Source organism: Apodemus sylvaticus, chromosome 10, assembly GCF_947179515.1.
Source record: "Apodemus sylvaticus chromosome 10, mApoSyl1.1, whole genome shotgun sequence".
Taxonomy (NCBI): Eukaryota; Metazoa; Chordata; class Mammalia; order Rodentia; family Muridae; genus Apodemus; species Apodemus sylvaticus.
The window spans coordinates 56,895,591-56,920,708 of NC_067481.1; the positions used below are offsets into that span (position 1 = coordinate 56,895,591).

At 46.5% G+C, this 25,118-nt stretch overlaps 1 protein-coding gene across 2 annotated transcripts in view; it reads right to left on the minus strand.

Annotated features, from left to right (window-relative positions):
- Gas7 (growth arrest specific 7) overlaps positions 1-25,118 on the minus strand; it is a 234,128-nt gene that overhangs the window by 100,532 nt on the left and 108,478 nt on the right. Inside the window, exon 1 of one of the 2 annotated variants that reach the window (XM_052195494.1) lies at positions 4,687-4,818. The exons of the other annotated variant lie outside the window; for it this stretch is intronic. Within the exon in view, the coding sequence (XP_052051454.1) occupies positions 4,687-4,689 (3 nt within the window). The 5' untranslated portion in view covers positions 4,690-4,818. Of the gene's footprint in view, positions 1-4,686; positions 4,819-25,118 lie in introns of those variants that run through there. 2 annotated transcript variants of the gene reach the window in all.

Below are 25,118 nucleotides of genomic sequence, written 5' to 3' on the forward strand. Positions count from 1 at the left end.
GAAACTTGTCTACTTGGTTCTACTACTGGTGTTTGTGTAGACCTGATGCTTCAAAACCGTTTAAATAGGCAAGGCAGTCTGCTCCTGGAATTCTGATCTAGCTTCTGCATTTCATTTGAGGAAGCCTCTGCAATGTGATCCACCATTTGGTATTGTATGCATGAAATTATATTCTATGAATGTAATTGTATGCATCATTATGTAACAAAATACCTTGAGGTGAGGTATTTAAAGAAGACAGGTAGTTTATTTGACCCACAATTTTCCAAGGCCAGAGGATAGAGCACTGGGGTCACAACATAGTGGAGAGACAGAAAGAGAAAGGGAAAGGTATGTATGCAGAAGGGACCCAACATGTGGGGCATCTCAGCTTCAGAGCACTAGTCTTTAGTGAGAATTAACTTTCAAGAACTGATCTACTCAGGGAGACAAGCATTAATCCCTTCCAGGGACCGTGTCCCCATGCCAATAACAACCTTCTGACTCTTAAGGGTTTCTTTCCTCAACAATAATTCCACACACATTATCAGATGAGCCTAATCACATCTAAACCTCAGCACCAACTATTAGCAGATTCCCCAGTTCCTAGCTTGTGCAGAGGGGCACATTCTCTTCTGTCTTACACCCATCAGCATCAACAGGCGGGGCCATTCTCATTGTCTACCTCCAATTGCAGATGACCAAAACATTAGGAGAAATCACAGTGGCCCAGGCATAAAGAGTCAGTGTCCCAAAATGAGTTCAATGTGCTTCCTGTGGCCTTGGTTTCTTTATCTGTAAAATGAGATTGTCTAAAACCCTAAGATGAGGGTTTTAGAACCCAGGGGAAATCTTTCATCATAGAGCCCAAAGCTACCACTGGAGACCTTCAAAAGCATATAAAACTTCAGTTCAGCTTTTAAAAGCAGCAACCACATAGACAAAAGCATCAGAGACCTTCTGCCAGGAAACATGGATGTTTACAAAGCATTATTTTTTATTGTTGTTACCTTTAATTCATTGTGCTCTCTCATGAGGAAAAGGTTTCAGATGTTAAAGTACAACCTAGATTTTTCTGTCTCCAGCTCTATAGGGTAACTTTGAAGGATTCTTTAGGGACTGTTTTCTGACCAGAGAGCCTTGCCAACACTTAGTGTTTGGGGAGGAACAGTTAGGCCCTACGCAAGGCCCATCCTGTGCTACCCTTCTTTATCGCTAAGTTTACAATGCTCCAAAACAGACTTTCGCTATCTCTGGACTTTTCTCGAGTTGTTGTGCCTCTTAAGAAAATCCCAGAATTCAGTTTGCTAAGCACAATATAAGAAGGTCAGAAATATATGCAAAAGCTAAAATTTCGGATTTCAAAGTAGAAAATAAGGAGGTTCTAGAGCCTGGGAGGAGTGTAGGGAAGAGAGGTAGCAAGCAATGGTAAGGACGTTCTAGGGTGCGGCTGGGTAGAAGGGTACCTTTGATGGACCAGAGCACAGTGGAACAGCCCTGGTTGACAGCGATTAATTGAATATTTCAAAACAGCTGACAAGAGAGGCTTTTTAACATTGCCCACACAAAGAAATGATATTCAGCTGAGTTGATGGATCGGCCAATCTCTCTGATATGATCGTTAACATTATGCCCCATAAATATGGACAATTATGTGTCAATTATAGAAATGGCTCAGCAGGCAGAGGGGGACACCGATCAAGCCTGACAAGTTGAGTTCCATCCCTGGGATTCTCATAGTGGAAAATCACAACGGACTCTTGCAAGTTGTCTTGTCTCTTCCACCCATGCCATGCCATGTGTATGTGTGTGTCACACACACACACACACACACACACACACACACACACAAACACAGAGACATGCTGTACATAAAATAAATATAATGTAATTAAAAAAAAAAGTTAATGCATTAAGTGGGAGGCTAGAAAGATGTTACAGTGGTTAATAGCACACACTGCTCTTGCGGAATACCCAAATTCAGTTCCCAAGATTTGCTTTGGGCAGCTCACACCCCTCTATAACTCAAGCTCCTGGGGATCCAACATCCTCTTCTGACCTTTGAAGGCACTTATACTCCTGTAAGTAACCACCCCTTCGCGTATACACATTAAAAAATAATAATAATAAAATCCCGTTTAAAAGCATTAACAATGACCATAATCCAAGATTTTGAGAATTAAGAACGACAGTTGAGGGCTGCTTTTTCCATTGGCCGCAGGCTCAACATCACATGCAAAGCAGCTGCCCACTGGAAAGGAACTTCAAGGGCAGGGGACTGCCCTGTCCCTGCAGATGCTCTGGGGACAAAAGCGGGCTTCTTCAGGGAGCCAGTGCCGTTTTAGCAACAGGCCAACTGTGCCTCATTAGGGAATAAAGGTGGGTGCCCCTGCCTGCCAGCTGTGGCTGCCGTCCAGCTGGCCTGACTTTGTGGTCACTTCTTGTGGGCTGCAGCAGCCCACAGGCACTGAAAGAAAGCGGAAGTAGCCAGTCTCACCATGGAGACGCGTTCTAGTTACTCTGCAGTGCCAACTGCTCGTGCTCACAGCCGTTTTGTTCAAAGATGCCTGATTCCCCTAATTGGTTCTGAAGCACTAGCATGCAGGGAGATGAAAGCTGATGGGCAGTTTCCAGAGTCAGTGAAGGTGTGATCCTACCAACCCCACTTGGCAAAGCTTTTGGAACCACCTATAGAGAGAGACATAAGAACCAGATGATAACTGCCAAGGCCTGGCCACGGAGGACACACCACCACACCATAGCAACATGTAAGAGGCACACAGAATGTGAGCTGTGCTCCCAGGGGCCATGCTTGAAGCTGTAGCAGTCTTGCCTTGAGATCTTAAGCAACTCGCCTCATCTCTGTTGGGAGGGCCTTGATTTCCTCATCTCTCAAATGTGGAAGTTGGACCAGATGGTCTGCGAGGGCTTATTTTGAACAGATATCATCGAATGCTCAATGATTCTAAATGCTAGTATATCTGTTTTAAGGATGTGCCATTTATGTAGAAAGGGAAAAAAGTCATATCATGTATAGACATGTGACTCAGAAGCATGGTCCTCTTCTTAAACGCCGCCCGTGCCCAGCCTCTCAGGATTGCATCTGTCACTACACTGAGTTCTGTCCCTATAGGCCTGGGTCCACCCCTTCCCTGTGAAAGCCACTCTCAAGGACCCAGCTCTGTCTGTCCTGCAGCCTGTTTTCTCCCCTGGTATCCTGGACTTCTGTCTCTGTTCCCATCAATGTGTCACTAGAAGCCAGAGTCGTCTGTACACACACTAGGTGGGCTCCAGTAGAGTCCATCACCTACGTAATGAGTATATCCAGTTCACCCTTTACATTATACCCCAGCCACATAGTCCATTTCAACTTGGGCACACCCCAACAATAGGCCTGCACCCTGCATGCCCCATATTGCTACAAGCTGGCCTTGAACCCTTCCTAGCTCTCAGCACACCAGTGCCCATGTTCTTTAAAGATCTTCCTTTCCTCCTCAGGCCTGAGCAGGCCCATCAGCATCTCCACAGCATGTCATAGTCTGATTCTGAGCATCCTTCACTTGGTTATAACATGATGGTCTAGCCTGTGGTCCTTCCAGCAGTAACTCTGCAATGGTGGCCCTCTGAGCCAGCATCACACATGCCCTTTGGGAGATAGCAAAAAATGTAGAGTCCCAGTCTTGCCCCAGCACTAGATCTGTGGGTCAAAGCCCCTCCCCTGACTATTCAGACACCTGTTTACAAAGCCCCCATTCATATTCTTGGGAAGTCAAGGATCCCAGTTGGAGGACTCTCACTCTTGGGTAGCAAGTACTATCTGTCTTCTCCTGGTCCCAGTTCAGGCTTCTGGGAAAGAATGTTCAAATCAGGGGTGTTCAGTGGCCCAGTAAGGTGAAGGAAGATTCCATGCAGGGACTGAGTAGGCTTGTGGTGTGAGCTGGACCTCACAGACATAAAGAGCCTCAGCAGTGGGGGTTGGGAGAGGGGAGTCATACAAAGTCTAGGCTAAGGGGTAGATCATGGGAAAGGTGACCATCCAGGCTCAGAGGTCAGCAAAACAAGGTTTTCCATACCCAATATCTCAGAAAAGCTGCCACCATCAAACTGAGAGGAGGCATATGCCAATCTGGAAACTGAGTTAGATGTCACTGGTGCCTAACTACCATCTGGGGAGTGGAGACACCCAAAGGCTCCCCTTACCCTCCCATAATGCAGAGATTCACGGTTCTTCCCTAGATCTTGCACCTCAGAACTTTCCTGGTAAATCTGGGGCATGGGGGAGATGCCAGATGGGCAGGAAGAAGCCATGTTTTATATTTAGAAAAATATAATATATAATATATATAGAAAAAGAAGAATGGTAAAAATGTATAAATAAATCCACATGAGCTCTCTTCTCCATCACAAGCTTTTAATTACCTGTCTCAGGTTTGTCTTCCCTCTTCAAAAACTCCTCCCATCTTTCCACACAACTCCTCACCCCCACCCCACCCCCACCCATCATTTACACTTGGCCCATACCTCCTCTTTCTGCTTATGTCTTGGGCACATGTGTCCTCCTGGCACAGGGTCCACAGATCTTTCAGACTCACCAAGTACTATCCAATCTCTCAGGGTCTTCAGAATATCCTCTCTGCATTATTAAAGGCATTTTCACAACAGATAGAGAGGGTAGGTCAAGCCTACTTCTGCAGGAGTAGTTCTTACCATGAGTGGGCAGCTGGTCCTTAAGGGGAGTTGCTATGGAAGAGATGCTAGGGCTGGTCTGAAGCCCCAGGCTCAGGACTGGACTCCCAGCAACTTGTTCTGCATGGCACGCTCTGGGGAAAGTGTGGCTGAAGCAAGCAGCTGCCCCAGGGCCAGTGCGCTGAGCACCCTGGGGGATGTTCCTGTGGCTTGTCTCATCACTGACATCTCTGTTCTTTCACAAAGAACCCACTACATTGCACAGTTCCTCCCAAATCTGCTCCCGTGCCTGTTGGGAAATCAACAGCCCATGCAGGCCTTTCCAGATACAATTTCTAGAGGACTTCCCCTCCCACCCCCTTTCTCAGCTTAAAAAAAATTGGCTGAGGTCACAGCATACAATGGCCAAGCCTGTGTCACTGACCAGATGACTGCCACCCCGAGGCCTATGAACAAGGACACCTTTGTCTACTGCATTTTAGAAAGGACTCCCTGGGCCTGCCTTATCCCTGCTGGGAGAAGTTTCAGCCAACTTCTTCCCAAACCTAAGTCAGGGCTCTGGCTTGGGCCTGGCTCCAGCTGTGTGAACCCAAGGCCTGATAAAAAGCCAGTATGAAAAGAATGGAGAATTTCCAGAAAGAACGATTGTGTGAAACTAATCTCTGGCCTTGGCCTTCAATCTATGTTCATTATCAAGAAAGGCTATAAGTGAAGACAGGGCTGGGCCTGTAAAGCAATACTGTATCTACTAGTTATATAGGTTAGGTAGGGACCTGGACCCCCAGTGAATCTGATATTCTGTTTAAAAGCTTTCTGGAAACTGGGGAGTCAGCTCTGTGGGGGAGAATGCTTGTTGAGCTAGCACGAGAACCTAAATTTGGATCCCCAGAACTCAAGCAAACCAGATACCCACAGTAGAATATGTCTATAATCACAGAGGGTTTAAGCAAGACAGAAGATAGGCAGGACAGCTGGAAGCTCCTGGAAGCTCATGGGCCAGGTAGCCTGAGGTATGGAAGGACAAACAAGAGATATCATCTCAAAGGAGGCGAAAGGCAAAGACTCACAACTGAGCTCCTCCTCTGACTTCCACAGGCATGCCATGACACACAGACAGCTGTGTTCACACATGCTCACAAACACATATGTATACACACACACACACACACACACACACACACATACACATGCACACATAGACAGACAAATAAACAAAGAGAAGCATTCTGGAGCCATTGAAGATTTGGTGCTCAAATTGCAATTTCTGCATTTACTTTCTGTTACAGACTCTTCGATTTTAGCAACTGATTTTTTTTCTGTGCTAGGACTCGAACTCAGGACCTTCTATATGCTAGATGAGCAGTCTACCAAGAAGCTGCAGTTCCTGATTGGTTCTTTATATAGAATTATATAAATCAGGTTATCACCCAGCAACGGAGTTAGACTAGGGTTTCAGCAGTGCTGTCACCCTACTTTGAGATCTCAGGCAAGGCAGGTAGGCTTCAATTATTTCCCCAGATGTTAAGTAGAGACACTTGGGTATTTTTCAAAATGGTTGTGGGGATGAAAAGGGGAAATAAAACAGCACTCGGTGCAGTGAGGATGCTGCCGCGTGCACTCGGTAAGAGCTGCTGCCACACTGTTACTTTCGAGGTGGCTAAAAGCGTGGGAGACAGGCAGCTGTCCCTGAGCACAAGAAAAAGTCTACATTTGATAAAGAAAAGCAAATACGCTGAGTGAAAAATCAGCACAGGTCATTCTTCCAAAGTTACAAACATGGCCTGCAAGGAGACAAAAGGATGTGTAACATCATGGAACTATTAGGGAAATGCAAATCACAACTACAAGGAGTTATCACCTGCATCCCTTGGGGTTGGCTACTTTTTTTTTTTTTTTTAAATAACAAGTGTTGGTGGAGATGTAGAAAAATTGAAACCTCTTGAGTGTTTCTGGTGTAAAATGATAGTGCTCTTAAGAAAAACAGCACGGCAAATTCCTTTAAGACTTAAACAGAGTCATCATAAGATCCAGTCACCCTACTTCTGAGTACCCCAAAGAGCTGAAAGCAAGGTTTTGAAGAGCTATTTATACATTCTTGTTCATGACAAAAAGTAGTCCAAGTGTCCATTGATGGATAAATGTATAAACACTAACAAAAAAGTTGTTTAGGGTCTGGGGGGATGGTCTAGTGGTCAATGTACCTGTTGTTCAATCATGAGGACCTGAGTTTGGGTTCCCAGAACTCACATGAAAAGCTAGGCATGGTCACCTATATCTGCAACCTTAGTACTAGGGTAATGGCGGGCATGAGGCATAGGTAGGCAGAACCCCAAAGCCTTCTGGGTAGCCAGTCTAGCCAATCAGAGATCTCTAGGTGTAAGAGAACATACCTCAGAAGGAAGGTAGAGAACAATTGAAGGAGACACTTAATATTGGTCTCTGATATGCATGCTCTCTCTCTCTCTCTCTCTCTCTCTCTCTTGCACACACACATACATGCACGCGCGCGCGCGCACGCGCACACGCACACACACACACACACACACACACACACACACACACACGGTGTATACTGTAGTCATGACTGCTGATCTTTAACTCAGCACTCAATCTGAGTAAGGTAGCCTTAAAGGAATCACATATCTCATGTGATTGAGTATCTTAATAAATCAAGGGGAATTTTGTCACCATCTCTGATTACTAGAGGAGAAAACACCAGCTCTTGAGATGAAGTAAGAAGAGTGGGAAGAAGGTAACTGCACACATCTGTACACCTTGTGACCAGCAGGAGCAAGGGCCGATATAATAGGGGGGAGGGGCTGAGAGCAGTGGTTCAGTTCCTAATGATAGAGAGTAGAGAAGGAGTGAGGAGCAGAGATGATGATGCAGTGAGGCCACAGAGGACATGCGATCACCAGAGCTAGGAAACACAGACTTGAGCACAGTGTACATGCCTCTAATCCCAACATTTGGAGGCTAAGGCAGGAGGATTGTTTCTAGGACAGCCCAAGCTGTATATCAAACATTGTCTTGATGATGATGATGATGATGATGATGATGATAGTGGTGGTGGTGGTGATAATAATAGTACCACCCCGAAGACCTGAGTTAAGTCTCTGAGACATAATCGCAAGCAGAAAGAGACAACAGACTCTAAGGGCTATCTTTTGACTTCCACAAGTGCCAGGGCATGTACCCATCCCTTTATCAAACAAAACGAAACAACAACAACAACAACAACAACAACAACAACAAAAAACCCAATAAATGTAATTTTAAAAATTAAACAAACTCGGTGACAAGAAAAACGCCTGCATCTGTCAAGTGATTCAAACTGGTCACTAAGATGAGAGCCTTGTCTGGAAGCAGGCCCCCATTGACAGCAGTTCATTGCATCACCTCTGGGAAATATACAAGAGAAGGTTGGTGGGAAACTCAAGCCCTTACCTTTGTGGCACAAATGCACATAAAGGATCGCAGTGTTTCCCTATTCTCGGAAGTAGGCTCCACCCTCTGCTGCTAAAAGCAAAAGGGCATTTGAACAAGTATGGAAACACCTTTTCTAGTTCTCCAAGTATCATGGAATCACAATGACCATGGAAGCTTCTTAAGTACCGTCTTGGTTCTGTGTTACACATCTGAGAGATACATTCTCAAGCAACAGCACACCAGTGACCACACAGAGTAATGGCTGCCACTGCAAATCCAATATGGCTACCAGCTCATGGCCAGATTATCTCTCTGGGCCTCTGTAAAGCAGGACACATGCTCTGACCTGGGCTAAGCATAACATGCTAGTCCTGAAGACTTTATCCTTCAGGATTCTCCTCAGCTAATCTCTCAGGATCTGAAAGACTCTGCTGTAACATTGTTATCTGTAACAGGGTAAAGGATTCTGTGTTTGGTCTGGAAAGTTACTTGAATTTTATTAATGGTCCTCTTTTCCTGAAGGTTGGTGGTGAGAAATAAACTAGTAAGTTCTCTCCATTTGGTATCTGTAATCGTGGAGATGCCTACATTCAGGACCACAGGTATAGAGGAAAGACAGCAGGCAACTCATGATTCAAAAGCAAAAGACTGGTAATCACTCCCATAGAGGCTGATAGTTGAAGATTATCAACTGAAGTAGGTCACTTTGCTCTCCTCCTTTGCAGGATGAATTGTGTTGTGTTGTAATGATAATTAATAAGAAGGAACATCTGGCCATGGATGACTCACTTTTCATAAATGCTTCATAGTCATGAGGGGAGAAATTATTCACCCCCGTACAGTTTACAGGGTATAGGGTCATAGGCACTCTTTCTTTCACATGTGGACCCTGGGTTACATGATCAATCATATAGAATCGTTACTGATTATCCTTTCCTGCTGCTAAGGAACATCCAGGCACTAATACAGTAGTGCCTGATTCTTAAAATTTGGAAGATAAAGATAAGTCACAAAGAGGGCTGGGGAGTATGGAGAGAAACAGCTTTCAAGACAGACTGTAGCCACGCCAAAAGGCTAAGTCTGGAGACAATAAGTGCTTTCAGAATCCAGGGAGGGCGGGATCACTGTGGGCTGGGAGGATGAACGGAGGCTTCTGAGAAGATAAAGAATTTGCCCTACAGCAGGGATAAAAAGGAAGAGCTTAACCCAAGTGCCAGGGATGTGATGTAAGAAGCATGAAGCAGCTGGGCATCCAATGAGATGAGGGCAGTGGGAGAAAGTGAAGCTGATTCCAAAGAGAACGGAAAAGCCGACGCCCTGATCCAAGCAATGGTGGGAACCAATTTAGGGGTGAAGCGTGGAGTTTGTTGCCTCTAGATCCAAGTTCAAACTGTGTCACCATAAATTGAAGGCAGTCCACCTGCAGTGTTCCGTGTGGGCAGTGGAAGTCAGCCTGGCCCTTGACACGTGTAGCTGGTGACATGTGGAAAGAGTGGGCAAATGCTGTATGTGGATTTAGGATTCATAAGGTAAGACTGGGGAGCTGAACTTGAGACATGGGACAATAAATCCTTTCAGACCCATGCTCTTTGAATCTCCCTTCCTGCCCTTTCTACTGGTGGGCACTGCCCCCTAACCCTTCTCCAAGAGGCCAGAACCAGATTTCTATCCCATCTTCCTCCCTCCTCATTCAGGACCAACATTCATGAGCTGCATGGGGACTTACTGCATTCCAGTTTTGAGACAGTCTCAGAAATCAACAAATAAGGGATTCCAGCAAATCATCATTTATCCTTTCTGTCTAAGTAAACACTCCCTGATACCCAGAGGGCGTGGTCCCTGGTTATCTTGGAAAGAGGAGGATGGACTAGAAACTGATTGGAAGCCCAGGAGGGGTTGGTAAGTTCAGAGTTCAAAGAGGAGATACCAAGATTGAGCTGCCATTGAACAGAAAAACAAAACAACACAAGACAAAACAAACAACAATAAAACGGTCACAGGATGTAGCAGGCTCCAGGCCTACTGGTGTGAGTGCAGGGCAGAGGTTGAGGGACAAAAACCAAGTTCCCATATGCAGCAGGTAAAAGGTTCGCGGCATCCACGTCACAAGATAGTCCCGGTACTGAGTGAACATGTCAGAAACGGTGTTCAGTTTTAAAAGCCCTGATAACCCAGAGAAGGCTCAGTGACTAAAGGAGACTGCCATCAAGCCCAACTACCAGAATTAGATCCCACCTCCCTACAGTTAGATTCTAAAATGTTTCCCTGCTCAGTGACTTCCAGCTTCTGTCATGCTTAGCCTGCTGTTACATCTCGTCACACTCGTGTGCCACAGCAAAACTGATTTATTAAAAACAACAGCAGCAGCAGCAGCAACAATAACAACAACAACGGTGTTGGGCATGGAATCTCAGGTCACATCCTCAGTAAGCAAGTCCCCTATCATTGAGCCACACCGTCAGCCTACTCAACATTTTTTAAACTAACTTACAGCCAATTTAAATTTAGCCTAGGTCTCAGTAATAACTTCTAAGAAATCACAGATATGACTTGTGGTTTCATATTTTCCAATTATACATAAAAATAACTACAACTTAAAAGCTGTCATGGCTATGTGATCTAAAATTACCCCTCTGATCCATCCCTGTAAATTCAGTACATATTAGGAAACCCTCAGGTTGCACAGAAGGCAGCTTGGCTCATCTAGGAGAAAACAAAAAACAAAAAATGTCAGTCTTGGGTTGTTTTGGTAATCTCGGAAAGCCAAACCTGAATTCCCTGCAGACACAGAGGTCTGAATCACTACGGGGAAGTGAAGAGGCAAGGATAAATTATGCAAGCAGGGCCCTTGGAGAAGCTGCTCTACTGCTCCCTGCTCCAGGAGTGCCTGGCAACTTCATGGGCTGGCTCCTACTACGGTAGCAAATAGAAGAACTAAGGAATCATGTACTCAATCTCGGAACAAACCAAGACAGTCAGAGAAACCACTCAAGAACTGCTAGGTCAGCAGAGGAAGAGAAAGATGTCTTCCAGAACAAGGATGGGCCATGGAAGGCAAACAACATTTGTAACTTCAGCAGCCAACCCCTGAGTGCAGATGTGTGTTACGCCTTCACCAGTCCCGGTTTCTAAGCCATGGGACAGGATTTTCAGAGGTCTGATCCCCAAGTGGTCAGTCCCCTGGGCACACAGGTAGCAGGGACCTACCCTTCCCTCTATACTAATCATCGAAGCCTAGAAGTTCCCAGGAAACCCAGGAGCATCAAGCAAGCATGGGGAGATTTGAGGGGCTTGGGCAGGTTGCTCACCTGTTCTGAAAGCCAAGGTGAAACTGGAAACTGAACAGAGGGCTATCTCTTATATAGAAACTGTGGGTCAGTCACAAGAAAGAAACCTTCTGGCAATGGGAGATGGTGCAGAGGTCAATGGGAGTCCTTGTGTTCTGTACAGAGGTACATGCCACCTGTCTTGTCCAAGAATGAGAAGAAAGGAGGTTGGGATGGCAGGAGAGGCAACGCCAAGTGGGGAAATGCCAAGCTGATAGCTTAACAGAAGAGCACATCTCAGAAAATAGTTCAGAAGCTACTCGGACACTATCAGAAGTCATGACCTCTGAAAAGGGGAAGACAAAGTGTGGAAAAACACAGCTGAGATCAAAGAGATGGGCTAAAGATGGAAATGGGTGACTTGGGGCTCACGACCGGAACCTGCTCACTCAAATCCACATCCGTGGAGTGCTGGAGAAGTGCCAATATCAAACTATGCATCTTGGAACTAGGCCCTTGCTTGGGATCTCAGGAGGTGGAGGCAGGAGGATTAGGAATCCAGAGTCACGTTCAGAAGCCCCGGCTTAAAAAAAAAAAGACAAGGGACAAACAAAAGAATTAATGGGGGTGGGGACTGCTGCTCAGTTGATGGAGCGCCTGCCTAGCAGACACTGTCCTGAGTTTGTATCCCAGGACCTTTAAACTGTGTATCATGGCACACACCTAGAATCCCAGCACTCAGGAGGTAGACACATAAGAATCAAAAATTCAAGGTCCTCCTTAAATATATTGAAAGTTAGATTATGTTTTTAATCAATCTGCAAACGGGGGCCTCTTTCCCAAAATTTTGCAATCGCAGACATATCCAGTGTGCTGTGCCTTAGCCTCCTGCATGACAGAAAAGGAAGGCTTGTCTTAGGCATGCAAGGGAAGACACCACCCACTTAACCTCCAGGCACTGAGAGATAAATCTTCTTCAGGAAGGTGACAATGGTGAAGTCTCAACTCTAGTGTGAGTCATTTCTTGCTCTGTATAGAGAGCGAGCTGTGCTGTGCGGCAGATTTTCCACCTCGGGTATAACTCACATGCCTTGACTCTCTACATCCTTTTTTAACTGATCCGTCTCAGAACCAGATCATGGCGGTGGGAGGCCATACTTTAATGATCACTTGATTCCATCTTGCCATTTTACAGATGAGGAAATTGAGGGCCAGAGACTAGGAATGATCACCAAGGCTCCCCAGTCTCAGGACAGAGCACCCTCTGGCTGCCCTGAACTTTAATATGAAGGTTCTAATCTAAAAAGGCTACAAAATGAGCTTGTGGTCAGCAGCAGCAGCCAAACCCCATTAGGACTTTAGCACTCTTCAGGGAAAGGGGACACTGACAGCCACTTCCCATTCGTTTGTGGTCAAAGAGCCCTGTGAAGGAAGAGGCCCAGGCAGGAAACATCTGTGGACACAGAGTGAAGTCATGAGCCCACTTGATTTTCCCTTTTGTGAATCCTCTTCAGTCTATTTTCCCTACCCCTAAAATACAAAGCTCTAGCCAAAGAAGAGGGCCTGGAAGATTCCAGGAGCTTCTGGAAAGAACAACCGACAGAGAATTCCAGCACAAGGTGTTCATGACTGCTCTGGGCTTGGGACAGCAGTACAAACCGAGAAGAAATAGTCCCACAAAACACTCACCAGCCCTCAGATGTTTGCCTGCCCCAAACCCAGCTCCTAGTCTCCAGCAAGTCACAGAAAAAGCACACACTAGAGTTCCAATCACCTTCTACTAGTAGCACAAGCTTAGAAAACCCCACGTGAAACTGTCTTTTCCTTCCCAGCACATAATAATGAGAAAACAAGCCAGCACAGTGGCACATGGTAGACACAGCCCACAGAAGGCTGAGACCCTAGGGCTATGAGGCTGAGGCCATCCTGGACTATACAGTATGTCTCTCTATCCTCGAGAAGTTTCCAATTCAGTCAGAGGGCATTTGCCCTGTAATGCTTCCCACCACCTGTTAGGTCTCTGGATGGCCTCTGTGAGTTGCCATCAGCTGAGGGAACTCGCTTGATGGTGCTACCCAGGTCACCCAACAAGCTTTGTGGGACACCCCAGAGCAATACTGACCAACCTTCCTGACACTGAGCAGGTTGACAGAAGGAGCAGGAGGAGGGACACAGAAATGACAAGTCTAGAATTCAGAGGCCCACTGGGCATACCGACATCCCAGACAGCTGCTGGCCGAGCCCGCTTGAGTTTTCCTTATGCAAATCCTCATCCAACTATTTTTCAGCACCAAGACTCAGAGCTCTAACCAAGCCCGGAAGACAGATTTCCAGTACGAGGTATGCACAGACCATTCCAGGACCTTGAACAAGAGCTGCAGATTATTATGCAAGGCTCTACTACACTGAAATGACCCTTGCAGGCACCTTCCTCCAAGGAGACAGACTGAATAAGGAGACACAGGGATCGAAGTTTTCCATCTCCCGTTTCCCACCCTTGGATGTCTTCAATCAGCTCCACTGCCTGTGCTTTGCCATGAGATCCGATGTTTGTTGCCTGTAGGTACTGCACTGTTAGAGGCCAGGAAGCTTGACATATATTAGCTTATTTGACTCCTCCAGAAACCTTGGGGGAACTGCTTCTTGCTTTCACTTTGTAGCATGCTTTGAACTTGGTATTCTGTCTCCGGGCCAAGTGCTGATTCCTCCTCACCTCAGGCTGCCTCTGAGTCTGTGTGTTGAACCTCTGCTCCCTCCCAAGGTAAACATCCCAGTTTCAAGAGGAAGCAACCAGCTCCTTCATTATCCCTTTGACCCAGGAGAGGCAATGGTGATTGCTAGTAGGAGGCTTGTTAACTGTGGGGAAGGGGGGAGAGGAAGCAGCAAGCTGAAGTGGATTGTTAAGTGGGTAAGTAACATAATCACAGCATATACATTTCCACAACAAAGAACTCTTACCAGCATCCAGGGGTGAGCCCGACTCCAAGAAGGCCACTGAGTGCTAAGTAGCTTCAAGCAGTTTTGTTTGGGGCCTGACAGGCAGCTCCTACTCACTGACCAAAGCAAGAGGCAGAGGCAGCTGGAGATTAGGCTCCCACACCAACTCTAATCACAGGAGCCTCCTCCCCTCTGCACTGACTTCTGGAAGCCTAGAAGGGGACTGTCTCCTGGGAGGTGTGCTCCACCCTGCTTAACTTCTCCAGTCATTGTTCCTCTGGTTTGAGTGACCTGAGATGAGCACTCATTCCTTCCTTCCTGGCACAGAAAGTGTTCTATTCAAATTCCAGACACAGATGTGCAGAAGAAATGCATGGGCCTGAGATGCAGCTCAGTTGACAGATGCATGAAGTCTTAAGTGTAATTCCCCAGAACTCATAAACTGCGTATGATGATGCACAGTGATCTGCATAGAGTCCCAGTGCTCAGGAGATGGGGCAGACGGAACAAGGAATTCAGATTGATCCCTAGTTCACAGGCCAGCATGCACTACATGGAACCCTGTGTGTGTGCAGGGAAAGAGGGTCGAAGGCAGGAGGAAGGGGGCAAGAGAAATAGCTTCTTCTTCCCAGACTCTGAACAGTACTTGTCAACTTATCTGGCACGTGGACCTCATTTTTTCCTGGAATGGCCTGTGCACCAAAAACAAGGGGAGAGAGAGAAAGAAAGAAAATCTCTAATAATCTAGAAGGTGGAGAATGCATTGCCCATGTGCCTGTCTGCTTCACAACAGAAGGGCTCTTAGACACTTAACCCCCACCCCGGTTCACCAAAGCACATAGAAAAGAAACGGGCCTGGGAGGCAAACTTCTCAAGGGCCTTGTCAATTCTCCACACCATTAGGAAAGTCTCACACAGACTGTCTACTGAAGCAATCAAAGCCCTTAGCCAGAGAGGTGGCTGGTGGTGACCCAGGGACTGTGAAGTGTTATCTGACTTTCCAGTATGAGATTTGAAATCAATGTGTGGCTGACCCTTGCCTACATGTTATAAAGAGCTGACAGCATATAAGGCAGAGGCGGTGCATACTTTTAGTCCTAGCACTTGGGAAGGAAGATGCATGTGGATTTCTGTAAGTGTGAGGTCAGCCTGGTCTACAGAGATAGGTCCAGGAAGGCCAGGGTTACACAAGGAAACCCCCCCCCCCCACTTTACAAAAAAACTATGGTATCATATTTTCATCTAAAGACTTCCAGCTCCTCTGAATGCTTGGTTACTCTTAATAAGCTTGAGCAACCCACCTGATCCTTCAGAAGGAGATGTAGTTCTCTGGCTGTGTAACTAGGGCTACACACTGCTGGTTCTATGGGAAGGTAGCCAAGTAACTGTCTTTAAAGTAAGCTGGAGATGCCAATTGTGTTTGATTTTTGTTTTTTATTTTTTAAGTTGGAATACACCCTTACGACTTTTCACATTAGAGAATTGATACCCAACACAAGAATTAGGTTGTGAGGGCCCAGCCTTCATGAATAGATTAATGTTGCTATCAGGAGTGGATTAGTTACCACTTGTTAACAAAACAGGCCTGGCCTCTTCTTGCTATTGCTCTTAGACTATATTGCCTTTCTGCCTTCTGCTATGGGAGGACACACTAAGAAGTCCCTGAACCAGAAACTGCTGCCATGGTTTTAGATTTCCCTAACCCTACAACTATGTGTCAAGTAAATTTCTAGTCTCTGTAACTTACTCTGCTGTATTAGAGAGACACAAAACAGACTAAGACATCAATCAGCATTACATCAATGAATCTAGAGGTAGACATGTGGAATACTCTGTTGTCATCCAAAAAGGGATTGAGGGGCTAGATGGATGGCTTGGTTGTTAAGAGCACATATTGCTCTTGCAGAGGATTTGAGTTCCATTCCTCGAACCCACCTTAGGTGGCTCACAAGTACTTGTAACTCTAGTTCCTTGGGATCTGACACCCTCTTCTGGCCTCCAAGGGGAAACTGCAGTCAAGTGCACAATCATATTATGGACAAGCACCATCAATCCTTGCTGTGGATATAGGTGTGTGTGTACATATACGGAAGCACACACACACACACACACACACACACAGTGAAATATAATGACTACAAACTGGCCTCAAGGATGGTGATCGGCAAATTGGAAAGCATGCTGGAGAGTCACCTGCAGCATGTCAGAGCCCCGCTGAACAGCAGGCTGGGTGTAACCACAGCATCTCATTTTTGAGAGAGAAGCTGGAACTCTGAATTTTTGTGTGTGGAAAGAGTTGATTTTAAGATGTTGGTGACCCACTCAAAAGTATTTAAATGAAACTGTGTGTCATGGGAAACAAAAATCAAAATTACTATAAAGTCACAAATATCACTATTTTGCCCTTGATTTTGCCCACTGGCCACTAGCTATGCCTGCTGTTTTTGTCTGTTGGTCTTCTGCATACCCTGCCATTTGAAGAGATGCTTTTGGTTTTAAAGAGCTGAATACCAATTTCCCAGGCTGTTGGTAGCCGATCTGCCCATGCCATCCAGCTTTCTGGCCAGGACCTGTTACTACTGCTCCTAGTGGGTACTGCTGAATGTTGGTTTCTGGGCTATCAGTGGGACACTTTCTAAGAACTGCACATATTTGGCCAGCTCCCTGCCCACCCCTGAGCCTTATTCCCCGGCCTGGTCTAACCTTTCCTCTGTGGGAAGCACAGACACATTTTCTTGAGCAGAAGAGACCCTGGAAGATCTGTCCTGTTTGGCTTCTCACCCATCAGCTGAAGACAATGTTCATCAAGGTAGGTGTGTGAGGATGCCAAAACAGGGTAGGTATATGAGCTTGGCATAGCGGCTTGGGTGAGGGTAGATGCATGGAGAGATGACAGTCACCGTAAGACCAGAGAGTCACATGAGGGAAAAGAGAAGGGCAGCACCTGGAGGACGCAGAGACTGGTGGAAGGGAGGTTGGATTGGACTCTCCCAGGAGGAATGAGGAATTGTCTTCTGCAGACCTCGGGGGCAGAGGGATGAGTAATCCAGGGCTTAGAGTGTCAGTGACAGAAATCTCCATGGGCTTGGGTCACAAGTTATTTTGCCTGAGGATGTTGTCTGGAACAGTCCTGAGGTGCCTGGGCACTGCAGATGTTATTCTTGTTTGCAGGTCCAAAAGAACATATGACTACATTGCCATCAGCAGACCAGCCATCTCCCAGCTGGGCAGCTTGACCCTATTTGTGCTTCTATACGGGCTTCCCCTAATAGTGCTGCACACTGACCCTACCCAAGACTTCCCTTCTACCCCCAGAGTTTCACTGGAAAAGGGACCCACAGTCATTTTAGAGGGACCCGGGGTTCATTTTGGTCACTACTCCACTTGAGGCCAGCAGCTTCCAAACTTCTGCTGGAAAGTGCTAAGTTACAAAAAATCATATTTCCCTTCACGAACTAAAATACACACTGACTCTTGCTACACAACAGTGCAAGGACATTTTGTTGTTCATGCTAGACACTGACTAACATGCAATGTGTGGCTTGGGACTCAAGGCTCAAGATGCAGGGATCCCCAGATACAATCTCACTTCACTGAATCGCTTTCCTTTAGAGCTAACTTGGGGGCAGAGACAGGAGATTCCAGTCTGGCTTATATAAATACTGTAAGAAAGAAAGGAGGAGAGGAGAGAGGGAGAGAGGGAAGGAGAGATGGGGATGAGATTGCAGGCAGGGTGCAGTAGCATGCACCTGTAGCTCTTCCATACATTCAGTAGGCTGAGGTAGGATAAGTTCTAGAGTTTAAGAGCAGCCTAAGCAAAACAGTGAGACCAAATTTAGCACAAAACAATGGAAAGAATGGAACTGATATCTTTAGACCTAGACCTTTGAGATATTTACTTATGTCTGATGTTATGGGAGAGGGCACCAAAAGGCAATACTCTAGCAATATAACTGTCCTATGTGTTGCACCATACTAAGAAAGGGGATCCAAGGAGAACTCTGGTTTGGCCAGTATCCTCCCGTGTCAGCTATTGGGGGGGGGGGAAGGAATGCTGCCTGACACTTGTGGATGCTTGAGGTTTGCAAAGCATGCTGTCCTCAGACACGTCATATCCCCATCATATCCCAAATCTGTCCTTCATGGGGTGATCCCCTACTGTGGGGGATCACCCCTACTGTGACCCAACTCACTGCAAAGCCGTGGGAAGATGTGCAATAGTTTCTGTGCATCCCTCGGGAAATGAAGCCTGAGGAAAATTGTCCATGGCAGAACTGTCCCATGTAGAAAGTGCATGAATCCATCTAAATACAAGTTTTCTGCACTTGAACTTTGTTTTTTTTTTCTCGAAGGCTGTCTTCTGTATCTCATTATACAATCGTGTGTTCATTATGTTTCTCCTACTCAAACACCAGAAAGGCACATTCCTGACTGTATTTCCCTTTTGCAGCTCCCCTGACTCATGATGTGTGCCTTCTGTATGCGGCTCGGACCTCAGAGCAGAAAGTGCACAATGTGACTCTGAAGAGTCAGGGGTCCACATGGAACTCCGATTTTCCTGCCCAACTTGCTGTGTGGCCTCTGCCAGAACACATCACCTCTCTGTTCTCTCAAATGGGGGAATGAATACCAGTTGGTTCCCAAAGACCTTTCCAGGCTTCCCCTGAGAACTCTGCCGCACCAGTTACAGACTCTACAGACTGGCCACATGATGGAATGAAGAAAAAAGTAAGAACCAAATGAGAAAGATTTAAATCAGAGAATGGAGATAAGTCCATAGAAAACAGGAACACATCCATCTCCGATACCTATCCTAGCTCAGTGTCTTCCTTTGCTTTTTGGAACCTTGGGCACTGTGCAACCCAGACTTCCTAAAGTCATAAGGCTTCCTAAAGTCATAAGCAAAGAATCACTGAACGCCCTCCAAAGCAGAGTCCACTCCTAGCTCAAGAGGCTAGTCAAGGAGGCCTTCCCTGTCTTCAGGAGTTGGCCGGTCAGCAGCTGCACCTACTCCTCCTAGCCTGGGGCATCTGCTTGGAAGATGACTGAAGAGGTGCCAGGGTTCCCACTCACCTTAGTCCTGCAGTCGGTCTTCATACAAATCTGACAGGCTGGTCATTTTCTGCCACAGTCCCCATATCCACGGTTTCCCCGTGGCATCCGCTAATTCAGTGTGCAAAGCAGCATTTATATATAGAAAGTTGCAACCACGCAGGTTAGCATTAAAATAGAGCCTTGACGTTGCCGTGGCAACCAAACAAATGATATTCAAAATGAAAGAGAAGTATTCTGCAATCGGAAAAGCATGTCCACAGCCTTCCAGGACAGCTGGGCTCCTTCCCTCGAGAGGGGTGGGACAGCCTCCAGAGAAGAATTCTGTTCTTAGGAATCTCTTCCATTAAGTCACCCACTCTGGTGTCAGCTGAGGCCTTGCTGGCTGCACAGGTTCCTTCTTAAAGTCAGCTCCCACCTGGGAGGTAGACCTGAAGCCAAGCAGTAAGTCTGCTCGACAATCTTGCCCAGGTATGTCAAGACTGCAAATGCTCAACCCATTAAGCTCCATGGAAAAGAAGCCTGCGTATTATTACTAAGGATGCTTCTAGAAACAGAGGTGCCCTTCTGCTGCTGTCTGCCTAAAGCAGAGTCAAGAGGCCACAAGCCAGCTGAATGACATTTGTCAAGTTACTCCACCCACTTGAACCCCCAGTTTAAAATAATAAGTGTGTGTGTGTGTGTGTGTGTGTGTGTGTGTAGTGGAGGGGAGCAATCTAGAGCACTCTACCCCTGATTCTGGGATGTGTATCTTTTCCTCTTGTTTAATATTCCTCTTAGATAGAACAGAAGCCCCACTGAAGCACAGAAATTCTTGGTTCCTAAATGTAAAACATGGATCATGGAATGACCTCCCATGATTTAAGCCACCCAACCACTGAGAAGGCACATGGCCTCCAGATAGGGTCCTAGATGAAGCCGGTGCCTGGACAGGTCTCTGAGTCTTTTTGAGACTCATTCTGAAGTCAAGTGTGGTCTGGAAAGACTTGAATAAAGAAGATTGCCTGTTCCAAGTGGTGATGCAGGTTCCAGAGTACTAGGAACCTTCACATGTGGGACATGATGGGTGATGTGGGCACTCAACAGCAGAGTGGCGGTTTCCCATCAAGCCAAGCACACACTTGCCGCCAGACCTGGCAAGCCTGACCTAGTTGTTTACCCATGGGAAGTAAAAACAAGTGTGCACAAAGTCTGATTTGAGACTCTTCAGAGCAGTGACTAGAGTTTAAATATCCCCCCAAAGGCCCCAGTGTAGGAGGCTTGGGAAGAGATGGAACCATTAAGATGTGGATCCTAATGGGGGTTGTTCGGGTCTCACCTTTGAAGGGAATGGTAGAACCCTAATCCTTTTTCTCGTCTTTGCATCTCAACCACAGGCCTCAAGCTGACCGAACACAAGCCCCACATGCTAAGAAGCCGATGTCAAAGGTCACACTGTCCATTTATGTGACATTCTCAGATAAAGCCAAGAGGATGGGGAAGGTGCCAGGTTTGGATGGGGGAAGGTATGAATGCAAAAGGCACGCAGAAAGAAAAAAATTGAGATAGGATCTCACTATGTAGACTATGTACTCTAGGACACTGTCCTAGAGTTTGATATGTAGACCAGGCTTGCCTGGAACTTGCAGAAGGGATATTTTGGAAGTGATGGAATTTCTGCATCCTGGCTATTGGGGTGGCTATATGAATCTATAAGTGTTAAAATTTTCAGGTCTATATGCCAAAAGTTCACTTTTATTATATGATAAATGAAAATATTACTTTCACCTTGGGATAAAAAAATGAATCACAGTTGATAACCTAGAGTATTCAGCTCTAAGAAGAGGTCTTCCCCCACTAATCAGGTAACCAGTGTTTATATGTGTTATCTCTATTATTTTTCATTTGGCATACACTATTTTGATTCTGGATTAACAGTCTAAAATGTGATTGTCAGATCACCAGTAGCACTATTACCTCACCTGGGAATCTATTAGAAAATGCAGGTTTTGGGGACACTTCCTAAAGCAAAAATTCCCAAGTGGGGCCCATGTTTATATAACCTCTGGGGCATATGGTTCAAGTACATGCTGACAGTTGCTGACCTCAGTACAGCAGCTGAAACCATCCAGACAAGCCCACATTGGAAGAGCCAAGTCAGGTCACTCTGCAAACCTTCATCTGCTCTAGATATGGCCAGCTGCTACCCAACAAAGAGAAGCACAGCCTTTAGTTCTCATGTGACCACCCTGAAGAAGCAAGGGATACAGGGATGCCTGGCACTAAGTACACCTGTGATCTAAGCTGAGACCCAAAGGGAGTCCTCCGATTTTCAGATCTACTGTGAAGTCCAAAATCTCCTCCTATCAGACCCAGCCTGGGGTCCTGGGCCAGAATCAGAACCAACTTCATTCATTTATCTTCCTCACTGGACTCCTGGAGAGGCCCCTGAAATCAAACGTGAGCCTTGTGGTTACCCCCTGAATTCTGGAAGAGCGCAGCTTCCCACCTTCCCCAGAACAAATTCCAAGGCGCTTCAAGTGGTTGTTGGCTCCAAAGCCATGCCAAGATGATGGCCAAAAGGATTAAATCAGAACCATATGGATTTAATATTCAATGAAATAAACAGAATTACAGCGTGGGGTTGGGCCCAAGAAACCAGGGACTATGTCCCTGGCCCAGGGCCCAGGTTTGGTGGCCTGCAGCACAGGCTGGGCTCCCTGGCCTCTCCTCTCCACCTACGACTCCCACAAACTGTCCCAAGGGCATCCTGCCTGTTCTCTGGCTCTCCTTGCTGAGGTCTTGACTCCAATCCTGCTGTGACTGACATTTCAGTGTTTTATTGAGGTTTTTATATATATTCTCTTTTATAGTATAGCTAAAGAGAGTTTGGCTTCTTCTCTAGTTCCATCAAAAGATGCACAAGCCCAGACAGGAATGTCATCCTTGATGACATAGAGTTATAGTTCCAGAGACACAGGGTTGGGAATGGGGGTCAGCTTTGGCACCCACCCTCTTTCCCACCTCACAGAGCTAGCTGAATTGGGTGGGGACACCCATTTCCCCTCAATCTCCTCCCATCATCTTCTCTGTTTCCAGGGAAACAATACAGCACTCTGGGTAGCTAGCATTTCTGAATCAGGGTAGTTCTGTCCTCCCCCTCAGGTGCTTGGAGACATTTATTAGTTGTTACGGTGGTGCTGGCTGGTTAGCTCCCATGGCTGCTCCAACAGTCTCCATGTGTCTCAGATAACACTCTTCTAGCCCCTGATTGCTGTGAGGGTCATAGGTCAAGGTCATAGACTGTACTCCCCCTGGGGACTGTCTTATCTTTCCCTGCTTCTGAATGATATCCAGTCCTTGGCAAAGGCCTTTCTTCCATTTTCAAAGCCATCCATGGCAGATTGAAACCTGTTCACAGTGTCATCTCTGCTCCACATCTCAGGACCCCAATGATCATGCTGAGCTCAAATGAGTCATCTATGGTACCTTGCCAGCTGAAGGCTAGTTCATCTGCAGATATAATTCCACCCACAACATGAGTCCTTCTCATGTAACCCACCAGAGACAAGTTCCAAGGATTAGCAAGTGCCTGTGGGAATGAACACTATGGTGCCTACCATTGGAAGCTGCTTGGCTTTGCTACTAAAATACCCTACAACATAGCTTGGTACAGTGGTATAAGCATGTGCTCCTTGGGGGATTTAGGCAGGAGGATATCAACTGTCTTGGAAAAAAAATAAACACCACCACCACCACCACAAAACAAACAATCTGTCTACACAGAGAGACTCTATCCCCAGTGTCAATACACCAAGGCTTATAAGCACTGGTGCTGCCTACCACCAAGGGGAAAGTTATTTTCCAGTGACCCTGACTCAAATCCATTCCCTAGAAAGCTCACCCTTGACCTTTTGAGACTTTCAGAGCTCTGCTCCAGAGTGAAAGTGGAATGCTTAACACTGTGTTAAGAATATTAAAGTAGATTTTGTACTTGATCAGGATAGCACTCCTGGCTCCTGTTTTGAGTGTGTGTGTATGTGTGTGTGTGTGTGTGTGTGTGTGTGTGTGAGAGAGAGAGAGAGAGAGAGAGAGAGAGAGCCCAGTAATCTTCCTCCTACCCATCCCACATCCCAGTCCTGGAGTTGCAGGTATGTACATGGCCAAGGACCTGGATTTTACAGGGCTTCTGGGTATTTGAACTCACATCCCCACACTTTCAACGCAAGTACTTAGTCACTGAGCCATCTCTCCAGTTCAAGGTTTTGTGTTTTATAAAACAGGGTCTCTGTGTGAAGCCCAAGCTCACTTGTCTCGGCCTCCCAAATGCTGGGATTGCAGGTGCGTAACACAATGCCCAGCATAAAACTCACAAAGCACATGAAAGGCATCTGATGTGCAGAAGCCACGGAGATGGACGTGAAAGCCGTGTGAATAACTGGGTTGGCTGTTTTGGAGTAACTGAATTCCAGAACTAGCCAGCTTGAGCTCAATACCTGTCTCCCCTTCTTCCCTATTCCAGACAGTCTGAACTTCCAGAAACTGATGCTAATGTCTAGAGAGCTTGGGGATCTCAGTTCCCACAATGTCCATTGGCCTGCAGGATCTTAGTGACCAACGGTTCTTCTCTCTGAGGTGAGTCCTATAGCAGACCGCACAGCCTGGGGGAAGGCCTAGGGTTCTCAGGACATCCTGTGCCCTGTGAAGATATCAGGAGAAGCACCCAGAAAGGATGTACCTTTCATGTTCAACAAAAGCAAACTTTGCTTTGTCTCTGGCTGTATTTCCCAGAGTGGGTCGAGAAGGTGCTGGGAGGGGTGATTCCAGGAGTACTAGTTTGGTTTCTGTGTTATTGTGGGAGCATACTGACTAGAAACAACTTGGGGAGGAGAGAAGGGTTTATTGGGCTTACAGGTTACAGTCCATTGTCCAGGGAAGCCAAAGCAGGCGTTTGAAGCAGAAACCACAGAGAAGTGATATTTACTAGCTTGCTCATCTACCTTTATTACACAGCCCAGGCATTGCATACAGTGGGCTGCAGCCTCCAACATCAATAAAAAAAATGCCCCTAAAGACATGCCTACAGGCCAATCTGATGGAAGCAATTTGTCAGTTGAGACTCACTCACTCCAGGTGACTCTGGGTTGCGTCAAGCTGACAGCTGAAGCTAACTGTGACACAATGTTAGTGTAATGGTGTTTTCCCCTAAAGTAACAGCCAGGCAGGGCCTGCTGACACCACTTCACTGTCGTTCTGAGGAAAGTCATAGCCTGCTCCCTCTATACCCATCTTGTGATAGGCAGAAGGATCGGGATACTCCTGTTGCTATGTGTGTGTGTGTGTGTGTGTGTGTGTGTGTGTGTGTGTATGTGTGTGTGTCCAAGGGCCCTCACCCCAGGAGAGTTCCTATAACTCATTCCCCTTCCACTCCCTCTGCAGGGCACAGTGAATAACTTATTTGACTTCTGTGCAGCAACACTGCACAGTCAACACCACAACTCTGCTCCAAACCACAGAGACAACAACTCTAGAATGAGATACCCTGAGACAAATGACCATACGCACCGAGTTGTCTCTGCACAGAGCACTGGGTGTATGAGTTTATCTGCCAAGTGGTGCTGGGAACCCTTCCAGACCCTGATGTCTCAGTGGTCCACAGGCAGCTACAGTTCAGCTGGGGGAGGACAATAAGCTTGTGTCCTAAACATTTCCATGCGTTGTGCCATTTAGTAGTGATGTCCTCACTTGAGACAGGTCACCTGAAGCCATCTGGGTTCTATGGTTACGGGC